Raw genomic sequence first — 16,814 nt, forward strand, 5'->3', positions numbered from 1 at the left:
ATATAATTGGGTTAAACAATTTTCAAACAGGTGGCAACCCTCCAATTTTTTGCGATATCATTGGTTCTGGTATTATACCGAACAATAAAAAAAAAAAATTATTCAAATCGGTTCAGCCGTTCTCGAGTTTTGACGACCGTGACATACGAACACAACATTTTTATTAATTAGATTAGTAGTGGCATGAATGTATCCCCGTAGCGAATGTCATGCATTAGTCACTTAAGAGTCTTGTACGGAAAAGTTACGTCTTAAATGATTTTGGGCTCCGATTGTATGGAAGTCGTTCATGACTTTTTCATATAAATGGTAATTTCGTCGTTGATGTCATCTGCATGACTTGGGCATGCAGTGATCATTAATGACATTCAAGCGACGGTATCTTGCAATAGACTTTTTATAAGTGACCGCTGCAAGACATCGTCTGTTATAAGGCCTTGATAGGAGTACACCTGCATGACATTGTCACCAGTGTCATTGTCAGCTATATGTCGTTTAGGTTTCACAGCAAGTGCGACGATGTCACTAAGTTCTCATTAGTGACGATGTCACCGGTGACCATTTTCGCTACTGGGATGTATTAAATACGTATATGTATATTAAAACAAAAAAATGAAGTGATCAGTTATGAAATGTATAAATCTTTACATGTTCTGTTAAAAAATATCTGAAATAACAACCGAAAACCCCCAAGTTCTATATCGTAGCTGTGGCCACATTGCGTGTTTGCCACAGACACGGTTTATGTCAAAAGTTTTGAAGTGAAACTACCTTCTGAAAATTTTTGTATCATGTATTGTACCTTAAATCTAACACTTCACAGAATAAGATTATATGAATTTTGAGTCGAAACTTAGCGGAACTATTTAGTTTTTTTCTACTTAAATATTAAAATAAAATAATTTAAAGTCCAACTTTTCACGTTGAACTTACTGAGCTATGTACATATATAAAATTCATTTATTAAATTTAAGAAATTGTGAAATAATCTTTTAGTAACCAGTAATACTTCTTTCAGGGAAAAAATATTTGCAATAGACGCACCGTTACACGTTTAATAGGTAATTGAAATCGCACAAAAAAAAAACTTTTCTCTGCTACAGCTAACTGACTTGCATCGACTAGCCAACTTATAAACTTAATATTCTTTTATGTAAGAGATCAAAAAAACAAAAAAATAGTTACAATTATCTATTGTATTAAGAAGTACGCATGACATTAGGTTTGTATAGTAACTTCTCCAGTAAAACATTGCAGCGAGAGCGTAAAAGCAAAATAGAGCGTAAAATTGAGAAGAAGAAAAGCAAACTAGCAGAAAAAGTTAATGAACACAAAACTAGCAAAAACTTGCAAGTGAACAGTCGTTGCACTGTTTTGACATTCTGCTGTAAACATTTTACTATTTATAAATCAGTCTTAAACTCTTTGCTTTACACACAAGCACTTACACAGTCACAATATTTTGATTTAAGCTCCTTTTACTTTTGTTTGTGCTAAACTAATTCAACAAATGGCGGCTTTTGACATTTATTCTTCTTCTTCTTCTGCTAGCTAATTTCTGCTAGTAAAAATTTCACTAGCAAGAATTTGCAGCTCTCCCGCGTTGTTACGCTCTCGATTCAGTGCTCTCTTGCAAATTTTTTGGGTTATCATACACTTTTCCAGTAAAAATTTGCAGGTTCCAGTACAAATTAGTACTGACTGTTGGTTACTATACAAACCTATTTCGACGCTATTCGCATGACTTTGATTTTTACATGTTGTCCCGCTAGTTAAGTGAATCCGACCTGTGTGCATCGTGATGCTAAGAGTGTGCTAATGTTTCCAATTATTGATCCAATACTCTGGATCCGCCATTTAGAATTTTTAAAATCGGATAGCAAATTCGTGTGCAGCGACCTAAAAGTTATTTATAGATGGTTTACAATGAGTTTCCTATTGTCGTAATTAAATGAATAAAGGCATAAAAAGATACATAAAATTTTAATTTAACGGTAGCTCAAAAAAGGATCTGATGTGATTTTGAAATACTCAGAAATACCCCCCGTTCGCCAAATGGAGCACCATTTTCATAAAACCTAAAGCTGCTTGAAGCTCACTGTGATGGCGCCCGAGTTGGCCTCCAACTTTAGGTCTCTCATGACAAGCCCCACAGAATGTAACCTAAAAGTCTTTGAAGTCGGTCACAAAATACTCTGTGTATGGATTTAATCATGATAAAAACATTACAAGGTTTTGCAAGCATTCTATATATATTGTTGTGTTTAAGTCTCGAATTTTTAATTATATTGCTGGCAAACGTCAGACTGCGTCTCAGTGGTTTTAACTTTTTATGTTTTCAGCATGGCTTTAATAATTCTATTCAACTTACCGCTGGAGCCCATTTGGAGAGTGGAGCTTGCGTGTTGGGTCGGGTTTGACTTTTCGAACGACCTTTAAGTATCTTTCTGGTGACGAATTGCCCAACATTTGACGATGATTTGGATTTTTGCATAGCCGCTTCCAAATTTGCATCCTTCGAGAAAGCTGTAAATAAAGATTTAAGAAGTAATAACTTGACGAATTTATTATTATTTGGATGGCGCATACACCTTCACTGACTATATAACAACTGACATTTGCCCCAGCTTTTGAGAAATTTGCGGTTTCAAATGTTGGTCTTTTGAGACGCGAAAATTAAATATCTTGAAAAAAGGCAAAAATTTAAACTTATACTTTATGTTCAGTATTGCCACACATGAGCTTTTCCTACCAAAACTGGTAGGTTTTTCTCCATTTGGTAGATTGAAAGCTATATTGGTTTTTGAAAGGTTCCGTGACAATAATAGTTATTTGCGAAAAATAGAAAATATGTATCTCCAAACATTTGAGCAATCTTGTCTACACGAATAGAAAGGCGACCGCATACATGTAAATATACCTGATTCGTAAGTACCCTTACAATTAGCAATATACAATATGAACATTCATATATATTTTATGTGTCTACAAGTTAATTTAAATTGAACTGAACTACAAAGATGTGATAAACTATATACACTCTAAAACATTTGTATAAAATTCAGACTACAATAGGAGTAAATTCATGTTTAAATTATTTTGGTGTCCAATAATGGGCATTTTTTGCACCTACTTATGTGAAAAACAAAAAATTGTCTAATATTCTTATAAAAAATGTGTAATATTTACGTTTACAACCAAAATGTCGAAATTTTATGCACGAAGTGTCTAAAAGCTCACATGATGTTTATTTGTTGTGAAATCGTCGCGTCAGTCGGTTTGGTGTGAGCAAATTTTTAATCGTTGGTGTTCTTCGGTGGAAAATTGGCGCAATAAATATATATTTACAAAAGCAGTTATTGGTATTTTTATAAGGTCACAGTTCTTTTAGGTATAGAAATTTTTGGTATGCAAAGTGTGTGCTAAGCAGTTTTGTAAATTAAAGAGCTATCATTTGCATTTATATGCGCATAGGGAATTAAATTGTAATATGTTTGAGTATTTGTTTCAGAATGCAAGAAAAAATGTCAAGCTATAATGCTTATGAAGTGCATTTTTCTAGAAAACATTCCGAACAAGGCGACGTGTTACTTCTATGAACGGCAAATTTAATTGTTCGATGGAATCTTGTGCATATTTTGCATCAAGCATAAGTGAATTGTATTCACATTTTTTAAAGCATTTTGCCTGCTGTGAAAAGGTGAATTGTCCAATACTTTCCAGAGAACGTATATTTATAGAGAAGGACCAAGAACGGATCAGCGTGGAAACTGTCAAATACCAACAAAACCGGCGAAGCGCATTTTAAGAGCGGCCAGCCAGAGACAATCGAATTTTAACAGAGCCCAGCCAGAGGCAAAATAAATTTAACAGAAATTGTCTCATCAAAGCAAATGCATATTTTTCTTGTTAGAAATGAAATGCTGATGGCTTTTTACGTTTTACAACTTTTTCAATCCGACACAAAAATTCCAAAATCTTAAAATGAAGAAATCTCGGCCAGCCAAGTGAAAAGTGGCAACTATTTCTCCATATCCAGTAAAATAAGTTATCTCAAATTTTGGAAATTTTTAGTATTTTTTGACAAAACACTCTATTTCTATGTTTCATATCAATATTTCAATCATTAACTAGTTTTTGAGATGTAATTTTAATAAATATTAAATAAAAGTGTACGTTTTCTGCAGGAAAATAGATAATTTTTTTTAATAAAATCAAAACTTCTAAAATCCCAAGAATATGTGGTTTTATCGGCAGTCCACAGATGTAACGTGGCAACTTAGCTCGTTTTCATATTTTTCGGTCCGAAATTGTAAAATTTTTGTCCATGACGCGCCACAATTTTTGTACAGGAGGGTCAATGTGCCTAGAACACAATTTATATATATACAAAAAAATTATTATTTTTTTATTTTTTAATGTTAAAATTTTCTATACTTCAAAGCGTTTATAAAAATATGTTTACATATATGCACGGACGATTTTTAATATTTTTCAACCGTAAGCAAATCTTCAGTACCATAAAAGATTCAAACACATCAAAGTACAAGCAATGCAATGTCCAAGCTAGTGGTACTCCACTGTACATGTGTATATGAAAGTATGCATGTATGCGTGTAAAAAATGCCAATTCCAGTTAGTGTTTAACCCATTTTAGCGGACATAGTTTTTTTGGTTTCAGCTGGTTCCAACTGTTAATGAAGCACAATTTGTCTGGTTAATCTTACAGAACTTATAATTAATTAATATTATTCTCCATTCAAAATGTACAAGTATTTCCATATTCAGTGCAAAGTTATGCGAAAATCTAAATATTTCGTAAACGTAGGGTTAATGGTTTCACGCACGTGCCAATCTGGAGGCGATTCGCAGAAATTGAATAATTTGTGTTGATGGAAGCAACGAGGGGAAGACGAAAGCAGAACAATCGTATATATGTATGTACATATGTAAATTTATAAATGCATACATATTTACATTTTCATATGTTTGTCTTTTTAGTTGCATGAAAAATTTTTTAGCAGAAATAGGTAATATCAATGAAATAATGAAATGCAGTTTACAAATATGTGCTTTATAAATTTAGGTTTATTAATTAATTAGATACGTAAATGACAACGTGGGGGACAAATATGTACATGAGTAGCGAAGCTACCACCCATCCAATGGCAACTTCTTGCACCAGAAAAGATTTGAAAACTGCATTATTTCCATAAATATTGAAAATATTGAAAAATTTCCGACGTTTTCAGATTTTTAGTATTTTTAAAAAAAGTTTCCAAGTCGAACACCATTAAAAACTGAATTATTTCCATAAATATCGAAAATATGGGAAAATTCATACAGACTTTCGACTTAGTTTTGTGAGATCTCTACAAAAAAAAGGAAAATAATTCTTTTCACAGGTTTTTTTTTTAGTCCAATACCAATACAGTTTTTTACTTGAAAATAACACAAAAATTGGAAAATGTTATGTAATATTTCCGATTTATTTTAACGTTGTGTGTACAAATCACCGAGAAGAAATTATTTTTTCCCCTAAAAACTCTACTTAAAAAAAAATCGAATACCAATAAAGTTTTATAATTGAAAATCTAACAAAATATTATAAAAATCGAAAAATGGTATATAACATTTTCGATTTATTTTCACGGTATTTGTGGAAATCACCGGGGAAAAGGATTTTTTATCAAAAAATATTTTCACAAAAAAACACAAACACATGGGACTTTTCTATTTGCAATTATTAATAAAATATCAAAAAAATCGGAAAATTTTATATACTATTTTCGATTTAATTTCATGTTACTTGTACAAATCATTGAAAAAAAAATTTAATTTTTTTACTTGGGTTTTCTATTTGAAAATTTTCCCAAAATATCACAAAAATCATCAATATTCATATTTAATTAACATTCCAAATGCTCTCGTGAGATTTAGCTCTGTTAACATTCTTCTTTTCTGCTTTGTATTTTGCTTTCGCTGTTAAGTATTCCAAATATTTGTCGCTTTTAAAATGCGCTTCGCCAGTTTTGTTGGCTCGAAAAATTTGGCATTCACAGTTTTCGGTCCTTCTCTATAAATTCACGTTCTCTGTACTCTTGTGTTTGAAACCATTTACTAATGTAGGCTCAATTCCATCACATTTTTTCTGTAAGCATAAGCAAGCGAATAACTCCTCTCTGGAAAAAGATATGTATGAAAATATAGAAACACCCAGTGGGTAAAAGATAAGCCCTTAGTGTGTAAATATAACCATCTAGTATATAAACTATTAAGCATCTAGTGTAGGGCTGCCATACGTCCCCGTTTCCAGGGACATGTCCCTGTTTCAGACCCTTTGCCCCCGTGTCTCCGTTTACAACCGAAATATCCCCGTTTATTGCTCGGACAACAATATATAATTAGCTTTTTTTAATTTTAAATGGTTAGCGGAAAATTGTTTAGCCTATCGAATTCGCAAGTGAAAAGTGAACAATTTTGGGCGAAAATAAAACGCATGATAACCCTGCGTTTACATAAGACAATTTGATTTAAATTAATTGTCAAATTTTTTAAAAAGTAGGCGTCCAGACTATTATAAAGACAATACACTTTGCATTGGGACTGTGGAAAGTATCGTTCAGTGCAAGTTCAACTTTAAAAAAAATGACGTGCACTGAATTTTACCATTATGTGAAAAATGAACACGATCTTTTAAGCAAAGTTAAAACTAGTGAAAAATACGAGTGGTATACGCGAAAAGAGACCCTATAACATGTAATATGAGTTAGTTACGTAAAAATGTGTTAAAATAGTTCCTGTTTTGTTTGCTCCCACTTACGTTAAGATGAACTTACGTTAGATTGAACTGCACTTTTTCTTTGATCTCTAGCGGTTATGTTTATTTTAATATTTTGAAATAGTTTGTTTGTATATTAGGGTGGCCAAAAAAAGTAAAGTCGGAATTTTAATGCTCTAATCCCCTAGAATGGTTCTACGTCGAAAAAAATTATACCCCTATTTTTTTATTTTAAAATCAAATAATATTTAGCGGTCGCTCAAGGCGCTTGAAGTTTTCCATGTATTTTATATGGGGGAAAAAATAACTTTTCGTATGGAGTTCTTGAAAATCAATTTTTTTCGATCGGAAAACTCTGGTTCTCTTCAAGAGGCTTCGGAAAGAAAATAATACAAGTAATATTTTCATATGTAGGACATGCTCGTACGAAAGCCAACAGTTCATTCCCTATTAAGAAACCAAAACTGGTAATACCGGGGAAGACAGGTTTTTAGGCCCTGCTCCTTGACACCATATACATAATAGATATGTATATATGCATGTATGCACATTAGAGTGGTTCAAAAAAATTTTTTTTTGGAAATTCATAAACGCTACCTCAAATTATTGTTATTTGTGATAAAAAAAGAGAAACGTGTTTTTTTTTATTTTGAAAAAAAGTTTTTATGGAGGTCGCGCTGGTCGGTTTTTTATGAAAACGCTGATGTTCTCAATTTTTTAATTTTCTTGACATGTTAAAATTCAGGTAAAAATGTGGTTTTTGCATATAATTACTCTGGTATTATTGGGGAACATTCCCTTAGTTACATACCTGTCTTGGGTAGTTAGAATGGGCCTAATGCCCGAAAATATGCTCTCGAAAAGAGACTAATAAAATTGAAACGTTGCTACTGAACGATTTACGCGTTGTCATGGGTGGGAACTTGTATCAGGGGGTTTCAAGGGTTGCTAATTAGGAATCTGAAGTCAGTTTTTCAAAATTTATACTGGCGGATGTAAAATGGCGATTAATTTTTTTACAAAATTATTGGATTGGTTTGAAAACCCGCACTCGGGAGTTTTTGAGGTCGCCGACTACGAATCTGAAATAAATTTTTTTAAATTCAAAATGGCGGATCCAATATAGCGATCAAATTAAAAAAAATATTACTAAAATTAAAACGTTGATACTGAACGTTTTAAGCATTGTCAAGGGTTGAAACTCGTTTCCAGTGGGTTTCTGGGGTTGCTGATTACGAATTTGTTTTCAGATTTTTACAATTCAAAATGGTGGATCCAAAATGGCGACCAACTTTAAAAAAAATATTGGACTTGTTTGAAACTCTTAACCGCCATTTTAAGTTTTGAAAATATGACAACAAATTCGTAATCAGCAACCCCAGAAACCCCCTGGAAACGAGTTTCAACCATTGAAAATGCTTAAAACGTCCAGTATCAACGTTTTAGTTTTAGTATTTTTTTTTTAATTTGATCGCCATATTGGATCCGCCATTTCGAATTTAAAAAAATTGACTTCAGATTCGTAATCGGCGACCTCAAAAACTCCCGAGTGCCGGTTTTCAAGCAAATCCAATATTTATTTTTTAATTAATCGCCATTTCGGATCCGCCATTTTCAACTTTGAAAAACTGAGTTCAGATTCCTAATTAGCAACCCCAGAGACCCCCTGGTAACAAGTTCCAACCCATGACAACGCGAAAATCGTTCAGTATCAATGTTTTAATTTTACTAATATTAAAAATAAAATGTTAATAAGCCACCATAACACTGACAAATACATAGTTTAGGAAGAGCCTGCCTGAAGCTATATAATAAAGCAAATAAGCAAATGGGTGTATGGAATTGACAACAACAACCACGCTGTCAAGTTTAAATAGCGGCTGCACTTTATAGTAGTTGGTTGAATAAGGAAAATGAATTAGCAACAAGAGTTTACGGGGTGTACATAGCCCAATGGTTAACGCTTCTGACTTTGCACATAGAAAAAAAGTCTGATGAGGAGATGTGGTGGTCTCCGAAATAACTGCTATAACTTCTACCGCTTAGACTTTGTTGCTTTTTCAATTTTTCCTAATAAACAATCGTGGTACAAAGCTCAATAAAAATATCAGAAATTCATTAACATTGCAGTCGATGTCATTTTTACAAAAAGTAAGAAATACGAGATCATCTTTTCACTTATATTTGTACATATACACTGGACCACGTAAAAAAAATAATAATCCTGCAATTACACCACCATCGCACTCAGATTTTAGTATTTGCTATAGTAATAATCCTCCATGAATCTCCTCTCTCTACGACAATTCTAAGAGGTCGCGCATCAAGTGTTTATTTTTCCCATAGGAATTACACGAAAGAAATTAGGTTATTTTCTTTTGAGGTCAATATAATTTTCTAGGATTAATCAAATCGCTCGAAGCTATAATAATATATTGATTACGGTAAGTTGAGTAAAACCAAGAAATAGTGTCTTCGGATAGTATTTCATTGTGCTGAATTTTAATCGTATTTTGCCTACATTTTGCTCGGGGTTGGGCACAATGCACTAAAAATAAATGCAATACGCTTTTCACTACCACTGTCTATTCAGTGATAGTTAAAATGCAGAATCCATTATCACTGAAAATTCTAGTGACAGTGAAAAAAATGCACTATCAGTGAAAACCTTTATTGATAATTAACATTTTGCAGTAAAATAAAATTGCCCCTTGCTGTAAACCAGCTTTATTGTTATAATGAAGAGGTGTGTTGTATTTCAAAAAAGAGTTTTTTTTATAATAGGAAAGCGATGCAAGCCTTCAATGCTCCTATCCTCATCATTCAGGTACAAAACTTGTATACCGATTTTCATCTAAAAAAGCAAATCATTTACAAAACTTTCGCAGGTAGATTTCTTTTAATCAAATACCTGCGGACTCCTCATCGAATTCGAGAAATTATGTATTAGCACTTATAGAAGGCTGTAAATTATTTTCTTCCTTACCGGTTGACTTTTAAACTCCACGTTTAACTTTATCCCGAACATGTTGTGTATTGTATGAATCAGCAAAGTTTTGCAAAATTTTAATTTGATATCGGGAATAAGAATTGCTGCAATAACTGCATCCCAAGAGTCATAGTGCAACTAAAATATTTTTCAAACCTTTGCATTAGCGTTGATTGCATTCGAGTATCAATTTCGGTTAAAAATTTCAAGTTTTCGGAAGCTAAACGTCGCATTTATATTATGATGCTGTCCATCATAAAGTTGGAATGAAGTAGCCACAGAACATATTTCGTTCTCTTTGAAGGAAGTCGATAGCTTCTGCGATAAGTTGATTACTTTTGCATTTTCTTCCAAAAAAACAATTTCTACCTCAATGAAATAAGAAATTTCCAGCTTGTAGCATAGCTCACCTAATCTGTTTTTGACTTCTATTAGCTTCTGGACCGAATTGTACAATGAGTTCCACCTTGTAACGCAAGGCGTAACCAGATTCGAAGTTAAACTGTTTTTATTATTTCCGCAGATTTTGGCATATAACATTTATTCAATAAGAATAAAAGCTGTGACAGACGGCAAAGCTCGTGCATATAATCTGGCACACATACGCGCATAATAATTTTACCCATACAGACGGCAGTAATGCGCATAAACGAGCCGAAGGTCGTGGATTCGAGTCCCACGGCCAGTAGAATTTTCACTTATTTCGTTTTCATTCTTTTTTTTATAAGTTCTATATTTTTTTTACGCTGCTTTCAGTTAGTTGTTATCGACTTTTTAATAAAATTCAACTCTAAAAATTTAAATTAACTAATAGTAAAATAAAAAATGTGTTACAAAAAAAAGCAAATGAAAATAAAATAATGTAAAATAAATAATATAAACAAAAAAATCTTTCGCAATCGCTCCAACCGAGGATCGAACCTGGCAGCTACAGGCTTGTAGCCCGCAACCCTCACCACTCGGCTACCGCGGACGCAAAACTCGCCCGCTTTGTTTGCTTACTTGTACTAAAGACAAAAGCTGGCCGTTTTTACTAGTGTTGTCATCGAAAATTCCCCGGATGCGAGTTAATTCTCAAAAATTTTGTGCATTTCTTCGGCTGCTCATGCGCATTTTAAAGAGATAAATGCATGAGCCAAAGCAAATAAAGGCTGTTTATGCAAATAATCGAGCCCGTTTGTCAACCGTATAAGTAGGGTGGCCAGATATTATAGTGACATAATCAGTACAATTGTGATCAAAAATCAGTACAAAGCCATAAAAATCAGCTCATTTTTAAGCGTATTTTTTATTATTAACAATATAACAACCAAATGACAGCGCATTAATTTAACAAAAAATAACTAATAGACTTTTAAATACATATAGTATTATCAATACAAAAATTCATTACTTTAAAACAAATCAAAGGTATTACGTATGTATGTACAGCTGTGCTCAGGAAAATAGTAGTAAAATGTATTGACAGGTTTTGAAAATTTTTTCTTCCCTTACTTAATTTAAATTTTTTATAAAAATATAGTTAATTCTATAACAAAAGACATGTGAGTGATCTCAAACTTTCTAGAAAATTTATAAAAATTGAGAAAATTAAAAAAAAAAATGTTTGCCCATTCAGTTTCAGTAGAAGACGAGCTCGAGTCAAAATCTGTTTGCATATTTTAAGCTACAATTTTAAACATATTTAGTTAGTGTGCTTATTAAATACAACATTCACATTAAAATGTTGACTAAAAGGTATATTACCGAATTATCGCTAAACGAATTTTCGAGTACGAATGAAATTTAATAGTGTTAAATGTGTATCTGCAAGTAAAATTACAGGTGTTCGAACATCAAAAATCAAAGTAAAGCTACATATATCATATCCAAGAGTCGGTAGTTTGCACCTTTTCCAAATTTTTAGAACTTACACTGCACCGTAGCAGTAGTCGTCTTAAATTTGAGATACTGACAGCCGATTTCTCAGTGGATGTTTACTTATAATCGAAAGATTATCTCTTATTGTCATCTTCTCAGTGTAGTTAATATATGATTAACTCACCACCACCTTTCATAAGATTTATTTATGGCGAAACCAGCTTTTCCTGTAAATCCTGTAAAACCTGCAAATCGTGAAGTTGGGTTGGGTTGAATCCAAACAGTTTCTTATTTTGCGAAATCCTAGGAAACGAAACAATTGCAAACTGATACCTTTTTAATAATGGTTCAAGTTTAATTAATGCTTTCAATCTGCTCACACGTACGAGTTGTCAAAAACCATTGTTTTGAACATGGAAACCTCAAGTAAATGTCAATTACACCAGTTTACAAAAGTATTTATTAAATGTAAAAATCAGTACAAACTCAAAAAATCAGTAGATTTTGCGTACTGATTTCGGCCTCTTAAAAATCAGTGCAATAGAAAGAAATCAGCACATGTACTGATTAAATCAGCGCATCTGGCCACCCTACGTATAAGAGTAACAGCGTCACACTTTTAAAGTTAGGTACAAATAACGTAACTTTGGATTAGCGTTTTCCACTTGCACGTGTCGCTTGGGTAGGTTCACTAATAGTTTAGTGATAGTGAGTTTTTTCTAACTATCACTGAAGTTTTAGTGATAAGCAATTGGTTTTTCACTATCACTAAACCTTCAGTGATAGTGAAATTTTTTTTAACTATCACATAATTTTCAGTGATGAATTCTGCATTTAACTATCACTGAATAAACAGCGGTAGTGCAATTCAGTGATAGTGCAAAAACGCCCAACCCTGATTTCGCTAAGTGTTTGGCCGAGCTTCTGCCCCAATTCGTGGTATTCGGCATAAAGTTATCACCAAGGCTGGTAAATCTAAGCAAATGCTTGAAAAGGCTTCTTTTGCATGTACATATCCTGCAGTTTTGTTGGTTTTTGCATATATTCGACTTACGTGCTTATTTTTGCACATTTGACAACATTTCATTGGAAAACAATAGAAATGCGTGAAAAAGGTGAATTCATTCATATGTTTTTATACTTCTGCTACCATCTTGTATGATACCTTGATACTGCTACAGCTTGAAGAAATTCGAACAAATTTGGCGATCATTTTGGCAAATTTCGGGTGTTTGATAGTCGGTATATCAAAGCATCAAACAAAGGGTTTGACACTGAAATAAATTCAAAAAACTTGAAAGTATTTTGGACAGATATTATATACTGTCTCCACAACTAAGAGTGAAGAGCTATCGAAATACTCCCCAATAGAATTAAGTTTATTTAAATAGTGTCCAACTACATCTACGGATGTGGAGACGAGTTTTTCTAATTAATCAACAATTTTAAATGACAAGAAAAGGTTATTTTAGGTTTGTAATTTTGAAAAGCATGTTTTCCAATACTGTAATTCCGAGCTTATTGAATAACAATTAGTTTTTAAGCAAGAAACAAACCCGACTTCAATTCCCATATAAAAATATAAAATAATCGTTAATTTCTTCATGATCTAATGATCGGATTTAAACCAAATTATTACGGGACCACCTGTGAGGTAAGACTTTTCCTTTGAAAATGGGATTATAGAAATCGGTTAACGTGGTCCAAAGTTATGCGGTAAGATACATGAAAAAAAAATGTCCGACGAATTGACAACCTTCTCCTTTTTGTGAAGTCGGTTAAAAATATTTAAAATATTTCCAATCTGGCGTTACGTGGCACTTGTATGACCAAATGTAAAAAAAAAAAACTGAAAAAGTTAACATTTCAAAAAGGCTTTTCTAGATTTGCAAAGCAATTAAATGGCCCCTCATTCAGTAAAAAAAGGGTAACTGATATAACTTCCATGGGCCCGTGGAAGTTATTTCAGACTTCATTTCCGCGAAGATCAGACATAACTTTCAGAAGATTTTCACGAAATGAAGTTTTTTCGATTACCTTTTCTAAAGCCATCTATAAAAATGTTTCGATATTCATTTGATCTTCTAACAATAACTTGGAGGCCTTATCGATTTCGATCGCTTCGAAGAGTTTATTTTTTTCTAGACCGGTGGCTGATAACCACAACTCGCAAAATTTGGTTGAAAGAGCATCCGCTTCTGAGATTAGATGCGAAAGAAAACGGAAGAAATTCCCGTTAATAGGGAAACGTTTTCCCAATGCAGCAATAGCTTTCTAAAGCCGAAGTGGTGCACATTTTTAAACTGAAACCGAAAGTTCATTCAACATTTTCTAAGAATAAATTACAAAATTAAAAAAGAATCTGACAAGTCATAAGAGCTCCACTCACCGGTTTCAAAGAATAGCTTCGAAAATATTCAAAAATTGGCTGCATTAATGTAAAACAATTTATATTCTTCTAAGATAGTGCTACTAAAATAAATAATCTCATATAGATACGCTTGGATTTCGGAACATCGACTATTTTTCAAAAACTTTTAAGCGAAAATAGTTAATTGTGCGCCGGACTTCCAGCTTTGCCGCTTCCAGCCACTAAAATTTAAGATTTTTAAAAACTGGAGTTCATCAATTTGTCCAGTGAGCGGCTCATTTAATATACAATAAGTGATAATTGCTGCACGGCACTGTAGGTTTAGTGGTAGTGAAAAACAAATTGCATTATCACTAAAACTTGAATGATAGTTAGAAAAAACTCACTATCACAAAACTATTAGTGAAACTACCCAAGCGACACGTGCAAGTGGAAAACGCGAATCCAAAGTTATGTTATTTGTACCTACTTTAAAATAATAAAAACTCCGAAAAGGCAGAAAAGTGTGACGCTGTGACTCTTGTCTTATGGAATAAATGTAATAGGCCAAAATATGCGGAAATAATAAAAACACTTTAACTTCGAATCTGGTTACGCCTTGCGTTACAAGATAGAACTCATTGTACCATTTGGTTCAGAAGCTAATAAAAGTCAAAAAACAGATTAGATGAACTATGCTATAAGCTGGAAATTTTTTTTTTCAATGAGGAAGAAATCGTGTATTTGGCAGAATATGCAAAAGTAATGCAACTTATGGCAGAAGCTATCGACTTTCTTCAAAGAGAACAAAATATGTTCTTTGGTTACTTCATTCCAACTTGATGATGGACAGCATCAAAATAAAAATGCGACGTTTAGCTTCCGAAAACTGGAAATTTTTTACCGAAGTTAATATTCGAATGCAATCAACGCTAATGCAAAGGTTTCAAAAATATTCTAGTTGCACTATGACTCTTGGGATGCCGTAATTGTAGCAATTCTTATTCCCGATATCAAATTAAAATTTTGCAAAACTTTGCTGGAAAGTGCTGATTCATACAATATACAAGATGTTCGGGATAAGGTTAAAAAATATGCGCTGGAGTTTAAAAGTCAACCGGTAGTGAAGAAAATAATTTACAGCCTTCCATAAGTGCTAATACATAATTTCTCGAATTCGATGAGGGGTCCACAGGTATTTGATTAAAAGAAATCAACCTGCGAAAGTTTTGTAAATAATTTGCTTTTTTAGATGAAAATCGGTATACAAGTTTTGTACCTGAATGATGATGATAGGAGCATTGAAGGTTTGCATCGCTTTCGTATTATAAAAAAACAAAAATGTTTTTTAAAATACAACACACCTTTTCATAATAAAAATAAAGCTGGTTTACACCAAAGGGCAATGTTATTTTACTAAAAAATGTTAACTATCAATAAAGGTGTTCACTATAACTAAATATTAAATGGTAGTGGAAATTGTTCTTCACTGTCACTAAGGGTTTAAGGATAGTGCAATTTGTTTTTAACTATCACTAAATGTTCAGTGATAGTGCATTTTTTTCACCGTGACTAAAATTTTCAGTGATGATGGATTCTGCATTTTAACTACATATCACTGAATAGACAGTGATAGTGAAAAGCGTATTGCATTTATTTTTTAGTGCATTGTGCCCATCCCTGATTGTAAGTTACAACCGTTACTTGTTCAAATGTATCTACAGTGTTTTCTTATTTTGCAACTGATGGTTATAAATCAATCAATCGATGGACACTTTTAGAGCAATTCTGGCTAAGATAGTAAAAATTCTTTAGTAGAAAAATTAAAGACAGATGGCAAGATAGTTGGAAAGACTTTTGTTATTCAAGTACAAAAGTCTTTGCAAAAGTCTCTCCTTCACCATTTGTTGTGAAAAGCTAATTTGAGAGAACGCAATTGTATATCAGCGTTGCCGTTCTGGTCCAATTGGACCAAAATTGGTAGCTTCATTTTCCTTTGGTAGTTTGATTGGTTTGATGAAGCTTTTGGTAGGCAAAAATGTTTTGGAAATGCAACCAAATTGAGCACTAATATTTGTTCGCTTCACAGCCAGCAAAAAAAAAACAGAAATGGATCCGGAAAGGAAAAAAAGTGGAGGAAAATATGTAGCAGAAACATATGTTTTGAAACGGATGCGTTTTTGTCTGTTTTCCTGAAAATTTTCTGGATGATTTTTTTGTTCAATACGCTTTCGTTCTGCACTTGACAGATGCTTTTTCATAGTTCGGAAAAAGATAAATTAATGAAGTACCTGACGGCATCGAACACGGCACCTTCAGAAAGCCAACAAATACTAGCACACTATTCTGCACTGCTACTTGAAAGACTTAAATACAGTTTTTGCTTTCAAATTACGTCATCATATTCGAACGTTTTCCAGATACGAAAATGAACGAAAACTGTAGTCGTTTCTGTTCGTTTCTGGATACGAAAACCGCATTGCCTTTTGACCGATTTTGAATACGTGAATTAACGAAAATTGTAGTCGTTTCCTGTTCGATCCCGGATACGAAAATTGTACGAGATTGCACTGCACTCAGTAAAATTTACGTTTCTCTGCTTGCTGGGTTACTTTGCGTTTCCACGTTCAAAAATTGCTTTCAATTTGGTCACACGTAGGAGTTGTCCAAGTATGAGTTTACTCACTTCCCAAAGACATGATCGATCCGCTGTTGAAATTTAACGAAAAATTGCCTATCTTGAGAGAAAGATTTTAATTTTTACTGCTAATTTGCGTAGCTAAAAACCCTTAAATTCAAGAAATTTCGTTTTAATGATGGAAAGATGTTTGGTA

The 16,814-nt window shown here is 33.0% G+C and overlaps 1 protein-coding gene across 1 annotated transcript in view; it reads right to left on the bottom strand.

Annotated features, from left to right (window-relative positions):
- LOC118745510 (rho GTPase-activating protein 6-like) overlaps positions 1-2,966 on the bottom strand; it is a 193,791-nt gene extending 190,825 nt beyond the window's left edge. The window contains exons 1-2 of the mRNA XM_036478959.1: positions 2,921-2,966; positions 2,372-2,526 (exon numbers count right to left, since the gene is read on the bottom strand). Coding sequence (XP_036334852.1) covers positions 2,372-2,526; positions 2,921-2,966 — 201 coding nt within the window. The remainder of the gene's footprint in view (positions 1-2,371; positions 2,527-2,920) is intronic.
- Positions 2,967-16,814: the final 13,848 nt, after the last annotated feature.

This window comes from Rhagoletis pomonella, unplaced genomic scaffold (assembly GCF_013731165.1).
Source record: "Rhagoletis pomonella isolate Grant_MI unplaced genomic scaffold, Rhpom_1.0 Rhpom_scaffold_00009, whole genome shotgun sequence".
In the NCBI taxonomy this organism is placed as follows: domain Eukaryota; kingdom Metazoa; phylum Arthropoda; class Insecta; order Diptera; family Tephritidae; genus Rhagoletis; species Rhagoletis pomonella.